At 52.5% G+C, this 14,129-nt stretch overlaps 3 protein-coding genes across 4 annotated transcripts in view; all 3 read right to left on the reverse strand.

Annotated features, from left to right (window-relative positions):
- Positions 1–321, reverse strand: part of epg5 (ectopic P-granules autophagy protein 5 homolog (C. elegans)) — a 37,122-nt gene extending 36,801 nt beyond the window's left edge. For both annotated transcript variants that reach the window (XM_056602629.1, XM_056602628.1), the window contains exon 1: positions 197–321. The gene's annotated coding sequence lies outside the window, so the exon portion shown is untranslated. The remainder of the gene's footprint in view (positions 1–196) is intronic.
- Positions 322–1,362: 1,041 nt separating this feature from the next.
- LOC130392385 (protein limb expression 1 homolog) lies at positions 1,363–8,422 on the reverse strand. Its single transcript, XM_056602869.1, has 8 exons — positions 8,320–8,422; positions 6,421–6,611; positions 5,168–5,308; positions 4,511–4,606; positions 3,184–3,261; positions 1,993–2,373; positions 1,602–1,730; positions 1,363–1,545 (listed from the first exon to the last, which is right to left on the reverse strand). Exons 1-8 carry the CDS (start codon positions 8,420–8,422, stop codon positions 1,363–1,365), a joined length of 1,302 nt encoding a protein of 433 aa, XP_056458844.1.
- A 1,551-nt stretch (positions 8,423–9,973) lies between these two features.
- riok2 (RIO kinase 2 (yeast)) overlaps positions 9,974–14,129 on the reverse strand; it is a 4,668-nt gene continuing 512 nt past the window's right edge. The window contains exons 2-10 of the mRNA XM_056602632.1: positions 13,721–13,859; positions 13,476–13,592; positions 13,050–13,225; positions 12,681–12,769; positions 12,204–12,395; positions 12,019–12,111; positions 10,945–11,490; positions 10,636–10,732; positions 9,974–10,135 (exon numbers count right to left, since the gene is read on the reverse strand). Coding sequence (XP_056458607.1) covers positions 9,974–10,135; positions 10,636–10,732; positions 10,945–11,490; positions 12,019–12,111; positions 12,204–12,395; positions 12,681–12,769; positions 13,050–13,225; positions 13,476–13,592; positions 13,721–13,859 — 1,611 coding nt within the window. The remainder of the gene's footprint in view (positions 10,136–10,635; positions 10,733–10,944; positions 11,491–12,018; positions 12,112–12,203; positions 12,396–12,680; positions 12,770–13,049; positions 13,226–13,475; positions 13,593–13,720; positions 13,860–14,129) is intronic.

Here is a 14,129-nt window from a genome sequence, read left to right on the forward strand (position 1 = left end):
ATGTCAACATGTTTTTGTTCTTATTTTGTGTAGGGCATACATGCGGTCTAACGATCCTACAACATCGTGGTAGGAGAGTAAAACGAAACCTTTGATAGTCATTGCACAATATAATAAAGCGTATTGTCTCAACGCAACCTCATCTGCTATACATCTCAGCGTCTATTAAATAATATGTCAAGAAGGCACTTCCTACCGTCGGTCCCGCTGTCATGTTTGCATTCACCGATTCCAGTTAAAGTGTGCTTTGGCGATGTAAACAAGTCCTTGCTCAGCTGTCATGATGCTGTCGTTTGTTTTGTTTTTCTTGATTTCCACGAAATCAGCTATCGCGAGATCTGATAGTGTTGCTACTCCACCCCTCTACGGCGAGCCAGAGAGGCAAAAGCCGCGAAAATCCGCTACTGCGCCCCCTATCTGCAGATAATTCAAATAATGGAATGAGGAGAAGATGTGTAATACAATGTTATGGGGCTGTTTTGTGCTCTACTGAGTGATACGTCCTCCATCTACAAATTTTCATCATCTATTGTAAAATAAGTCTTTATGAATAGATGTAATAAACAGTCATATAACTATGACTGTTTGTTACTCAACGATCGAAATACAGCAATGAGAACCAAATAGTAAAGACCAGCATTCCAATACATTTTAATAAACTAAGAAAAAAATATATTTGTGTATACAGACATTAGTAACATAACTTAATGTTGCATACAAAATATTCAAATAAAACAGCGCAATAATATAATTGTTAACGTTGTTTTGACCAAGATAAAGGCTCAGACACTTCAACAAACTTTCATCATATTTATATTTCCCTTTATAAACTCATCCATCGTCTCAAACAATGTGTCTTTCAAAAGGAAAACTATGAAGGCAGAAGCATCCCACTGAGGTTTATCTGATGTGGGTCATAAGGCCGGACTAATTGTGTTATCAAAGCTGGTCATGTGATGTTGAATCAGTAAGCCAATGTTTAATTTAGATGAATAAGATAAAATAAACACTGGTACCCACATGACAGCCACTCAAAATGTATTTGATCTTATTTAATACTTCACATTGTATGCAGTTCTCTATTGCATAACTCAGAACTCGTTCATCTACGTCTGCTTCCTCTCAGTCTGCTTCCTCTCAGTCTGCTTCCTGCTTCTTCTCAGTCTGCTTCCTCTCAGCCTGCTTCCTCTCGGTCTGCTTCCTCTCAGTCTGCTTCCTGCTTCCTCAGTCTCCTTCCTCTCGGTCTGCTTCCTCAGTCTCCTTCCTCTCAGTCTCCTTCCTCTCAGTCTCCTTCCTCTCGGTCTGCTTCCTCTCGGCCTGCTTCCTCTCAGTCTGCTTCCTCTCAGTCTGCTTCCTGCTTCCTCAGTCTCCTTCCTCTCGGTCTGCTTCCTCAGTCTCCTTCCTCTCAGTCTCCTTCCTCTCGGTCTCCTTCCTCTCGGTCTCCTTCCTCTCGGTCTCCTTCCTCTCGGTCTGCTTCCTCTCGGTCTGCTTCCTCTCCGTCTGCTTCCTCTCGGTCTGCTTCCTCTCAGTCTGCTTCCTCTCAGCCTGCTTCCTCTCGGTCGGCTTCCTCTCAGCTTGCTTCCTCTCGGTCTGCTTCCTGCTTCCTCAGTCTCCTTCCTCTCAGTCTGCTTCCTCTCGGTCTGCTTCCTCTCAGCCTGCTTCCTCTCGGTCTGCTTCCTCTCAGCCTGCTTCCTCTCGGTCTGCTTCCTCTTGGTCTGCTTCCTCTTGGTCTGCTCCCAGGATGCCAGGGCGTGTCTCGTGGGCGTGTCTCGGGCGTGTCTCGGGGCGTGTCTCGGGGCGTGTCTCGGGGCGTGTCTCGGGGGGCGTGTCTCGGGGGCGTGTCTCGGGGCGTGTCTCGGGGCGTGTCTCGGGGCGTGTCACAGTTCACCCTGGGGCCAGAGTCAAAGGTTAAATGTCAAAGGTCAGCGGTCAGGTGTTTTAGCGGAGGCTGGGGGAGGGGCTCCCGGGGGGCGTGGTCCAGGGCAGGGTCACCGTCTCGTATATGGGGGGCGGACGGAGGTGGAGCTCCTCCTCACGGGCGTAGCCGGCTCTCTCGTGTCCGGGGGACGGCGCGTACGGGTCCGGGTGGTCCGGGTATTGCTGGTGGTCCTGGTGGTGCTGAGGGTGGTGGTGGTGGTGGTGCGGGTGGTGGGTGTAGGCCTGGCTCAGTGCCAGGCTGAGGATCTCCGTCTTCTCCTTGTAGAAGCGCAGCTCGACGCCGCGGCGGCGCGCTAGCACCAGCTCCCGCTGGGCCACGGCGAGCTGCTCCGCCAGCCGCCCGGCCGCCCGGCGCTCCCGCTCCAGCCAGTCCAGCGCCATGCTGCTGCGGAGGGACTCGTCCAGGCCCCGCTCGGAGAAGTACGAGATCACACTCTGAGGGAGGGAGGGAGAGGGAGGGGGAGGGGGAGGGAGGGGGAGGGGGAGGGAGGGGAAAGAGAGGGAGGGAGGGAGGAGGGGAGGGAGGGAGAGGGGAGGGAGAGAGAGGGAGAGGGAGGGAGAGAGGGAGGGAGAGGGGGAGGGAGAGGGAGGAAGGGAGAGAGAGGAAGGGAGAGAGAGAGACAGGGAGGGAGGGAGGAAGAGAGGGAGGAAGTGAGAGAGGGAGGGAGGGAGGGGAGAGAGAGGGAGGGAGGAGAGAGAGAGAGAGAGGGAGGGAGGAGAGAGGAGAGGAGGAGAGGAGAGAGAGAAGAGAGAGAGAGAGAGAGAGAGAGAGAGGAGAGAGAGAGAGAGAGAGTCAGTGATAGATATAGAGGGTGAGGGAGTCAAAGAGAGAGAGAGAGAAAAAGAGAGAGAAAGAGAGTGAGGAGCGAGAGAGGGGAGAGAGAGAGGGAGGGAGGGAGGAGAGAGGGAGGGGAGGGAGGGAGGGAGGGAGGGAGGGAGAAAGAGGAGTGAGAGAGGGAGAGGGATAGAGGGTGAGAGTGGAAAAGCAGGGGGTTCATTTTGAGTAATGATTGGTTCAATGTTCAAATGCAGAACAGAAAACCTAATTATTTTGCGCTGTTTACAAAAACATGAACAAATCACACTCTGAGAGAGGAAGCAGAAACAACCCCTATGATTCCATATTCAAATACAGAACGAAAAGAGTAGTCTTATTGACTTTATTTAAACGTTTATTCCATACAAGTGTGGAAGTTAACCCCGGCCTTATGGGGCCCGGTGGGCTGAGGGGGGCGGAGGACGTACCCTTCGGGAGCACTGCTGGTCCTTCAGGGACTTCAGGGTCCCGTTCCAGTGCAACAGCTGGAACACTGTCATCATCTCCTATACAGGGAGAGGTGGGGGGGGGGGAGGGAGGAGGGAGGAGGGGGGGAGGGGGGGGGGGGGGGAGGAGGGAGGGGGGGGGGGGGGAGAGGGGGAGGGAGGGAGGGAGGGGGGAGGGAGAGGGGGGAGAGAGGGAGGGAGGGGGGGAGGGATGGAGGGGAGGGGGGAGGGAGGGCGGAGGGGGGAGAGAGAGAGAGAGAAAGGGGGAGAAAGAGAGAGAGAAAGAGAGGGATAGCGAGAGAGAGAGGGGGAGAAAGAGAGAGGAGGAGAGAGGTTGAGAGTACAAAGGAAGGGGTTTCTTTAGAGTAAAGATTTGGATTGTAAACTGTGTAAACTATGTTACTTTAGCCCTGACAAAGATTAAGTATTAACTCACAGCCAAGACTTGTGCTTGATTAGTTTGAAAAGATATTCTAAATATTCACACACCTGGTAGGCTTAGCTGTCCCAAGTGCTGGCCATAACACTGTCGAGCATGATATTAAGGTTTAAACAACTATAATTTCTGGATTAACTGTCCCTGCCATTATGTTTGTCATATTTACCTGTCCATTCATTTTCTAAATCCTTAAATCATGTCTAACGTGTGTGTGTGTGTGTGTGTGTGTGTGTGTGTGTGTGTGCGTGCTTGTGTGTGTGTTTTTTCGGTCCGCACACTCGTGAGTGCACATGTGGGTGTAATGACAGGATTTGAATGCACCTCTAGTGATGTCTAACAGTGTTTATCTTGGCCCGTCTTGCTTTAGGGTACAGCGGTGATAATTAAGCTGCTTCCTCAGGTCAATACACACGGCGAGGTGAATACACACGGCGAGCAGATGTGTTTGTGTTCCCCTGTGAGGCAGGAGGTTCTCCACGCCCCTGACTCCATCAGAGGTGCCTCCTCTAAAGTTAAACATGGAGGCACTCGCACTCAGATTCAACAAATAGAGGAAGAGAGACATTAAATATACTGAGAGGCCAGGAGAGTGAAACCACGTGGCACTGAAGTGGTTCGTGAGCTCCTTGGACGATCCATTCAGTCATGTTGTCCGTCACACTCCATTTAACGCCTTATTTACAATATACAACCCACGTTGTTCCCAATTATTAACTTGATTATTAACTCAAACACGTTGACTCAGCCGTGTGACTGGTCACAAGGTCTGGGTGTCCTTGGAGTGCTACCAGAGTTCCACATGACGGCGGGCGACGTGAGCAGGGCCGAGGTGGAGGCGAGGCCGCGAGGGGCTGCGCTGAGGATCTCTACCTGGAACTCCAGCATGGTGCGCCCCCTGCAGGAGTGGAGCAGCAGGCTGTAGGTGCCGATGCTGGTGCCTGGGTCACACGCGTCCTCCAAAGAGACCTGAGAGAGGGGCACACTTAGCGTCAGATGACCTCGGAAATCACAGAGTAGAAACAAGATGTAACCTCATCGATGTAGCCCAAGATTAGTACAACTTCAACTAGCTCGTAGCTTAAAATAACCTGGACATATCTGTGGTAAATTGCTGCGTTATAATGATGTCGATAATGATGATAATTAATAAAAGCACATCCTATTACTGATCAATTCTAGAAAAACTATATGCTGGCCAGCCGTCCCCCTCTCTTTGCTTACAAGAATCTTACTATTGACCCCCCCTGGACTCATGTGTGTGCGTGTGTGAGTGAGTGAGTGCGTGCATACGTATGTGAGTGAGTGATTGAGTGCGTGCCTACATGCGTGAGTGCATGCGTGTGTGAGTGCGTATGTGCGTGCCTGTGTCTGTGCGTGCGTGCGTGTGTGTGTGTGTGTGTGCGTGCTTGAGTGCGTGCGTGTGTGAGCGTGCTTGGGTGCATGTGTGTGTGAGTGCGTATGTGCGTGCGTGTGTCTGTGCGTATGTGCGTGTGCGTGCGTGCGTGCGTGTGGCGTGGGGGGGCTCACGGCGCTGTCGGCCGCCGCCTGCCTCAGGCTCTGGGAGATGAAGGGGGGGCTGATGTGGCGCGACGGCAGCTCGTTCATCAGGGAGTTCATCAGCGCCACGCGGGCCGCGTCCCGACGGGCCTCCGCCTGGGTCTCACACACCTGGGGGGAGGAGGGGGAGGGAGGGGGGAGGAGGGGTGGAGGAGAGAGGAGAGAGAAAGAGAGAGAAAGAGACAGAGAGAGGAGAGAGAGACAGACACAGAGACAGAGACAGAGGGAGAGAGAGAGAGAGAGAGAGAGAGAGAGAGAGAGAGAGAGAGAGAGAGAGAGAGAGAGAGAGAGAGAGAGAGAGAGAGGAGGAGGAGGAGGAAGGAGGAGAGGATGAAACGTAAAAGTATTTACAAAGAACATTCTAACAACTTGGGTTGACCAAAGTGCTGCACAGCATTAAAATAATGATGGCATAATATATGAGAGACAACGTTAAACAATGAGAAGAGTAGATAGAAGAGAAAGGCAGATGGTCTGTTTGATTGAAACGCCGGTGAGAAAGAAGCAGGTTTCCAGGTTGGATGTGACAAGGTTCAGGAGATGTATTCGTAACATTACACTGACTGCACACTTCTGCAAGTTCACAAGTGGTGATCATGGGATCAGTTCAATTAGGAACCAGATTAGCTCAGGAGATCAGAGCCGTAGTGAACCAATAATAATCTGCCCTGAACTGGGGTAGCCTGGGTTAAGATGAGGCTTTAGCAAACAGCCCAACCTTTGATGTGTGTGACTTCATATGGGATCGGGCTATGTATCTGTGTGCGTGTGTGTGTGCGATTGTGTGTGTGTGTGTGTTTGTGTGTGTGTGTTTGTCTGTGTGTGTGTATTGGTGTATATGGTTTGTGTGACTGCATGTGTCTATGTGTGTGTGTATATGGATCAGTGTGTGTGTGTGTGTGTGTGTGTGTGTGTGTGTGTGTGTGTGTGTGTATGTGTCCTCTGCACACTTACACACCTAAACAGAGAAAGGTGAGAGAGAGAGAGAGAGAGAGAGAGAGAGAGAGAGAGAGAGAGAGAGAGAGAGAGAGAGAGAGAGAGAGAGAGAGAGAGAGAGAGAGAGAGGAGGGGGAGAGACAGAGAGGAGAGAGAGAGTGGAGGAGAAAGAGAGGAGAGAGAGAAGAGAGAGGTGGAGGGGAGGAGGAGATAGAGAGGGGAGGGAGGGGAGGAGGAGAGAGAGGGAGAGGATGATAACAGGCATTGGGTGGTGTCAGTGAACTTACCCTGTAGTTCCCGAAGCAGCTCCCGCCCGGCAGGGTGACGTAGCAGACGTAGGGCGGGCCGGGCGTGGGGGCCGACTCGTACAGCAGCAGCAGGGGGCCCTGCTCCGCCCGGGGGTCCTCCGCCCCCCCCTCCGTCAGCGGGACGCTCTGCTTCTTCTGCCAGAAGTGGTGCAGCATGGCCACCACGTTCACTGGAGGGGCGGAGCTTAGAGTGAGGACCAATGGGAGGCATGGCCACCACGTTCACTGGAGGGGCGGAGCTTAGAGTGAGGACCAATGGGAGGCATGGCCACCACGTTCACTGGAGGGGCGGAGCTTAGAGTGAGGACCAATGTGAGGCATGGCCACCACGTTCACTGGAGGGGCGGAGCTTAGAGTGAGGACCAATGGGAGGCATGGCCACCACGTTCACTGGAGGAGCGGAGCTTAGAGTGAGGACCAATGGGAGGCATGGCCACCACGTTCACTGGAGGGGCGGAGCTTAGAGTGAGGACCAATGGGAGGCATGGCCACCACGTTCACTGGAGGGGCGGAGCTTAGAGTGAGGACCAATGGGAGGCATGGCCACCACGTTCACTGGAGGGGCGGAGCTTAGAGTGAGGACCAATGGGAGGCATGGCCACCACGTTCACTGGAGGGGCGGAGCTTAGAGTGAGGACCAATGGGAGGCATGGCCACCACGTTCACTGGAGGGGCGGAGCTTAGAGTGAGGACCAATGGGAGGCATGGCCACCACGTTCACTAGAGGGGCGGAGCTCAGAGTGAGGACCAATGGGATGTTTGGGATTGTTTGCAGTTTGGCAGCGCAGTGGTGAAACGAGCTCCCTGCCGACGTCACGACCGCAGAGTCGCTCACAAGCTTCCGCAAAAGACTCAAAACTAACCTGTTCAGAGCTCACCAGGACTCCCCCCCCCCCCCCCTTACACACTTGTTGTATGTTGTACGTCCTGGAACTTAAAAATAGTACTGACAAAAACTTCAACGTTGAGAGTGACAGTCTAGTGTAATGGGAGATCAAATTTATCAGGATTTTTATTTCCAGAATATGTATTGTTTAGATATTAACAATATTTTGTAATGAACATTATTTTCCATGTAATATTCTCAGCCTCACTGCTAAGTCTCCTGCACTAAATTCAAACAGTAACAACATAAGAAGTGAAACTATTTTCATTATGACACATGATCTGCAGTCACAGCCTTTGTTCCTGTGTTTATGGGAATTAGTGTTAATGTTGTTCAGTGTGTGTGGGGCGATAAAGTTTCAGTGGAACAACGTTCTCCGGAGGGTTTGTTTGAACAGAGGTTAGTCCAGAGGGGAGACACCATCACCCGTGCTTAGGTCAGCGTTTCCCGAGCCTTCGAGCAATTTGACCGTGAGACACATTCAACCTGAGAACAAGCTCACCCAAACCACAACCTTGATATAAGCATACCTATGAGGCTCATCCAAAGAACTACAAGAATCAATTCAATATTTCTTTATAGGAAAATGAGAAAACATATTTCAAACAACGTAAGGTATGATGTAATCAGGGGCGTAGCACCAAATTCTGGGCCCTATACAAGAAGTCCTGATGGCCCCGAATGACATGACACTTAGTCAACAGTCAAAAAATACTTAATTCTTTTTTTATAATAATTCGAAACTTCCCATGGGCCCCCCAAGCCTGTCCACCTTACACCCCAACTCCGACGGCCCTGGATGTAATAACAAGGTGAAACAACACAGTGCTTGATCGGGTGCTCGATGGGCCTCCCTCTCTGTTATTGTTGCCATCCCTCCTCCACTGGGTCGTGAGCAGCCTCTCTGGCCGTCGCGGCGTACTCACGGTGTACTCACGGTGTACTCACGGTGTACTCACGGCGTACTCACGGTGTACTCACGGCGTACTCACGGTCTTGAGGGGAGTTGCCGCTCTCGCTCTTCAGCAGGTGGGACATCATGATGTTCTCCTGCATCTCCTCCGAGCTCACCCTCGCTGCTCCGGCCTTCCTCATGACTGCTCTCACGGCCGCGTCCCGACCGGCTCAGTCCCCTCTCCTCCTCTCCTCACCTCGTCTCCTCTCCTCTCTGTCGGGCGTCCACAGCAGGGTGAGCGAGGGCAGCTCTCATCGCCTACCGACCGGGGTGGACTGCTGCGGCAGAGGGGCTGGTCTCGAATCCTCTGGACTCCTCGATGCTCGCCCTCAACTTGTATCCCACCCCCTCCCCTCTCTCCCCCTCACTGTGTGAACGTCTCCCTGAACTGCCGCGCTCTCCCCCTTCCTCCCCCTCTCCCCTCTCTGTGTGAACTTCTCCCTGGTCAGCCCCTCTCTCCCCCCTGCCTCCCCCCTCTCCTGTGTGAACGTCTCCCCGGGGGCTTCTCCTGCAATGCGGACCACCTTTGTCCCCCATTCTACCAATTAGCTCCGAGGGCCCCCTCCCTCATTCTACACATACATACACACTGGCAAACGCCCGTTTGTCTTTCGCTTGCACTCTCCCACACACACACACACACACACGCACACACTCTGAGGTCTTCCACTGGAATGCAGGCCCCCCTGCGCCCCCCCCCCGTCCGTCCGTCCGTCCTTTGCAGTGTGCAGCTGGCTAATCCCGGAGCCGAGTCACAGTTAAACGAACCCTCAGCATGGAACACATTAGCCCCGGGGTGATGAAGCTACTTGATGATAAACAGTTCACCAGCGGACATACCGTTAGTTAATATACCTCCAACGACCACTGCTGCTCCTCCTCCTATAGGGGTGTGGGACAGAGGGGGAGGAGCTGGGGGGGGGCAGGGCCTGGTGTTGACTGTTCACACACTCGCCTTTGCTCGGCGAGGCCGGCCGCGGTGCAGCTCGATTCAGCCCCTAGGTATGAATGGTCATTGTTCCGCTCTGAATCAGCTGCTTCTCAAAGCCTCTTACACGTTAATGAACCACAGTGAGAGAGGAGCGCTGGTTCCTAAGCTCCCGGGCTCCGTCCCGAGCTACGCAGTGTGTGCGCCGACGCGCTCCGGAGGGAATCAGCATATCTTTGGGCCCCGTTCTGGGGCCGATGGCGTCGGCGTGTCAATCTTTCTGCGAGTTGATTGGTCGCAAAGGTGGCGGCGTTGCGGCGTTGCGGTGCCCTCCCTTTCAGACGCTTGTCAGATTGTTGGGGAGCTTTGTGCCGGCGGCATCTCGCTGAGATGAAAGGTTTCCTAGGGGCCGACCTTGGCATGCATGTCGGGGAACCACACGAGTCCCCCCCCCCTGGAGAACCAGGTCAGATGTTTGCCACACAACAGGAACAGTCTTTCGTTTAGTGTAACACATTTTTATTTATTTAAAACCACAACTCATTTATTGTCATGCGGCCACATTTGTATAAATGGTAGTTATTTACAACCCCTCCGCATGTCTTTAATATGACGTCACACCGCCCCCCACCGGCCCGGGTGGGTTCCTCCCGGCCGGCTCGGCTGAATGATCGACCTCTATACCGACTCAACCCAGCGAGCAGGAGCGGAACCCCAACGACACAGTCCTCGCAGTCCCCCCCCTCCCCCCACCCCCACCCCCTCAGCCCCAGAAGGAGTCGCACTCCAGGCTGGACTTGATGACGCTGTCGGTCTCCCTCCGGGCCTTGGTCTGCAGGCTGGCCTCGCCCCTCTGCAGACGCCTCCTCTGAGCCGACTTCTGCTGCTTCCCCAGCTGGCGGCGCACCTTCTGACGCACCACCTCCTGCAAGAGAGAAAGACACCTCCACCTTTATACAGTGTTACAGGAACCATCACCACCTTCACCTTTACAGAACCATCACACCGGTGATGGTTCCTATGGTAACGATCACTTAGGGTCATGGATGGCCTTTTTTAGCGGTTCTAGTTTGATGCTACTAACTCTAGGTGGACACACGCACACCCCAGACGTGTTGTGTGGATGTGCGTGTCAGCGTGTTGTGTGGTTGTGCGTGTCAGCGTGTTGTGTGGTTGTGCGTGTCAGCGTGTGCGTGTCAGCGTGTTGTGTGGTTGTGCGTGTCAGCGTGTTGTGTGGTTGTGCGTGTCAGCGTGTGCGTGTCAGCGTGTTGTGTGGTTGTGCGTGTCAGCGTGTTGTGTGGTTGTGCGTGTCAGCGTGTTGTGTGGTTGTGCGTGTCAGCGTGTGCGTGTCAGCGTGTTGTGTGGTTGTGCGTGTCAGCGTGTTGTGTGGTTGTGCGTGTCGTCGGCGTGTGCGTGCCGACTCACGGGCGGTATGGTGGAGCAGCTGCCCACGCTGCCCACGGTGCCCTCGCTGTCCGTTCTCCTGCGGTGCTCGTTCAGGTGCAGCATGCTGTCTGCGTCTCTGCAGGAGGGAGACACACGGGTCAGCATTCAAACCCAACACCGACAATTACTGTAGATGGAGAACACGGTCCCCATGCACCAAATACAAGAAGGTCCGTGTGGGTGACCTCAGGGTATTGACTGGGCGCAAACACCTTTTAATAATTTGTAAATTTGAATTATTAAGGTCAATCAGAACGTTACGCAGATTGAGGGTTTTCAAGCGGTTACCTGAACGGTTTGAACTCTCTGTTGGCGGCCGACAGGTCCAGCAGCTCTGGACACCGGTCCTCCTCCTCTTCTCCTTCTCCTCCTCCTCCTCCATCATGCTCACCAGACTCTTCTCTGCCCTCTTCAGCGCTGCAGACCGCCAGTTCCGCCTTCAGTTCCGCCTTCAGTTCCACTTCCAGCTCTGCCTTCTTCTCCGTCACCAGTTCCGCCTCCTTCTCTTCTTCTCTGGTCTCACCCTCCTTCTCTTCTTCTCTAGTCTCACCCTCCTTCTCTTCTGCGTCCCGTGAGTCCGTCTGTGTCTCTTCCAGTTTCAGCCCGTCCAGTTCCAGCATCACGTGTTTGTACTCCTCCATGTCGACGCCTTGCACCTCTCCATTCTCTGAGTCCCCTTCCTCCTCCTCCTCCTCCTCCTCCTCCTCCTCCTCATCGTCGTCTTCGTCGTCCTCCTCGCTCTCGGGGCCGGCGGGGTGCAGCAGCTCTCCGTCCCTCTCCATCTCCTTGGTGAAGCCGCTGGCTGAGATCTCCACGTCCAGACAGCAGGACCGCCTGTAGAGCACAGAACACAACTGATGGGTTAGTGGTGTTCCCATTTGGTTAAAACCACTGGTTTAGAGACAGAAACACTGGTTTAGAGACAGAGGCACTGGTTTAGAGACGGAGGCACTGGTTTACAGACGGAGGCACTGGTTTACAGACGGAGACACTGGTTTACAGACGGAGACACTGGTTTACAGACGGAGACACTGGTTTACAGACGGAGGCACTGGTTTACAGACGGAGGCACTGGTTTACAGACAGAGGCACTGGTTTACAGACAGAGGCACTGGTTTAGAGACAGAGGCACTGGTTTACAGACAGAGACACTGGTTTACAGAGAGAGAGGCACTGGTTTACAGAGAGAGCCACTGATTTACAGAGAGCGAGAGACTGGTTTACAGGCAGAGAGACACTGGTTTACAGCGAGACACTGGTTTACAGACAGAGCCACTGGTTTACAGACAGAGCCACTGGTTTACAGAGAGCGAGACAATGGTTTACAGGCAGAGACAACACATGCTACAGTCAGTTGGTCACCTGATGTCTTTGAAGGTCGGGTACAGCTCACTCTCATAGTGGTAGCGTTTTGCGAAGTAATCTCGGATGCACTTGACATCTCGGTCGAAGTACCTGCAAACCAAAACGTCAAAGAGAGAGGCATGAGGTCACACGCACTCTCCCGATAGGGCGAACATGAATGATGTCATGAGGGCGGGACGGACCACTCTGCGTTGAAGTGGGACGTGGAAACCATCTGGGGGAAGTCGATCATGGTCACATGGTCGGTGTCGTCCAACATCAGGTTGAACTCGTTGAAGTCTCCGTGGATGAGGCCGTGATTGGCCAGCTTGACAATGAGCTCCATGATCTCGCTGTAGAGACCGGGCGGATCCTGCAGCTCCCGGATCTGACACCTAGAGGGCGACAAAACATCAAGAGAAAGGCCGTAAATAACCTGGATTTACATTGGCAACCCAAAACTTCAGCCATAGAGGGCCATAGAGGTCCTTATTTACAGGTTATCCTACGTTTTTAAAATGTTGTTCATTTAAGTTGAGATTTGGACCCAGCTCCATACACAGCACTAGGATGTACCACACTATTATGCTGCTTCTAATCTAACATAAGATGCTACCTGGTCCAGTTTCCCTTTAAGCACAGAAGGGTTGTTTTAAATGCACGGCTGTTGGTTTACACACATTGGATATCCGTTGATGAGCTCCATCACCACAGCGTGTCTGTTGTAGTCCACTGGTCTGGGGACAGGGAAGCCTCGCTCATACAACACCTGGGGACGAGACACAGATTATTAACGCTAACAGATTCAGATGTCAGCTGCCTCCTAAAATCCACCTTTTTGATAAAGGGCAAACATTAACACAGGGCGCTTACGAAGGGAACCAACACAAAAAAATCAAGAAATAAGATTGGAATAAAAGTAACAGAGACATCATAGAGACACATTCGAGAGCTAAGAATACATGAGGTGATAATCTCAGAAGGGACGGGATGGGATTGGGAGAAGGCGAACTAAAAGGAGTGAATGAGATGCTTCCTCCGTGCTTCACCTTCATGTAGGCGTACTCCTTCATGGCGGAGAGGCGGGAGAGGTAGAGCCAGGAGATGTTCTTCCTGTGCTTGTGGTAATCCCTCTGGTTCTTGATGTTCCTGAAGGACGTTCTGCCCAGTCTGTGGAGCTTCATGGCGTACTGCTCCCCCTCAGGATTGGCGACGATGTAAATATCTACGAGGGAACGGGTGGGGAAGTGATTTCCAGGTCTCCTACACAATGTTGTCAAACTGTATCTGTGACATTGTAGTGACATTGTAATAACAATTGTGTGTTTGTTGTATCATATAGAGAACTGGAGAATATCTAGAAATATAATTTGATTTGTAGTGATTATCAGCTAAGTAATCCCTTGAACGGCCCTAGTTGGATTGCCTTGATCATTGTGAAACTGTAACTCTCTGTTCGGCATCTCTAGACGTACCCGACTCCTTCCCGACGCCCATCTGGTTGCCCACAGAGAGCAGCACCTCTCTGGCACAGAAGGTCTTCAGCGCCAGGTAGTCGTAGCCCCCGTAGTTCAGCCGGTAACCGTGCACAGCTGAGGAACACAACAACACAACTATTCAATATCTTCAGTTGCACTTCTTCGTATTTGGTCCATCTTGAGCCTCTTGTGTGAAAGGACATTCAAGGAGAAGGGTTCCAGAATGACGTGAACGCTCTTACTCTTTGTGTGTTCGTAGGACAGGAGTTTGTGTTTCACGAGTTCTCTTAAGATCTTGTTGCAGCCTCCGTGCTTGAGGCTGGCGATGGAGGCCAGCAGACTGACCGGGACGATTTCATGGTTTTTCATTCCCATCTCCACCTGTTCACAGAGAACACAGACGTTAGATGTGTTGCCCAGTAATCGGCATACCAGGACAGGGAATTGGGCTATCACAGCACGAATGACAGGCGTTGAAAGAGCAAAGACATTACATTAAGAATCATTCTATACACAATAATGCAACAAATATCAGTTTGTATCATGAGGTAGACATGATTACCAGTTGATGTACTGAATCTACAAATATAGCCATTGCTGTAAATGCAACACACGCACACACACACACACACACACACACACACACACACA

Source organism: Gadus chalcogrammus, chromosome 11 (genome assembly GCF_026213295.1).
Source record: "Gadus chalcogrammus isolate NIFS_2021 chromosome 11, NIFS_Gcha_1.0, whole genome shotgun sequence".
Lineage (NCBI taxonomy): Eukaryota > Metazoa > Chordata > Actinopteri > Gadiformes > Gadidae > Gadus > Gadus chalcogrammus.

Bases quoted from the DNA above. Each gene is read 5' to 3' on its own strand.
- LOC130392385 (XM_056602869.1), bottom strand. From the start codon at position 8,422: ATGAGGAAGGCCGGAGCAGCGAGGGTGAGCTCGGAGGAGATGCAGGAG. The intron at 4,607-5,167 runs GTGAGCCCCCCC...CCCCTCTCTCAG, and splicing joins AGGCGGCGGCCGACAGCGCC to GTCTCTTTGGAGGACGCGTG. The intron at 2,374-3,183 runs GTACGTCCTCCG...TCCCTCCCTCAG, and splicing joins ACCAGCAGTGCTCCCGAAGG to AGTGTGATCTCGTACTTCTC.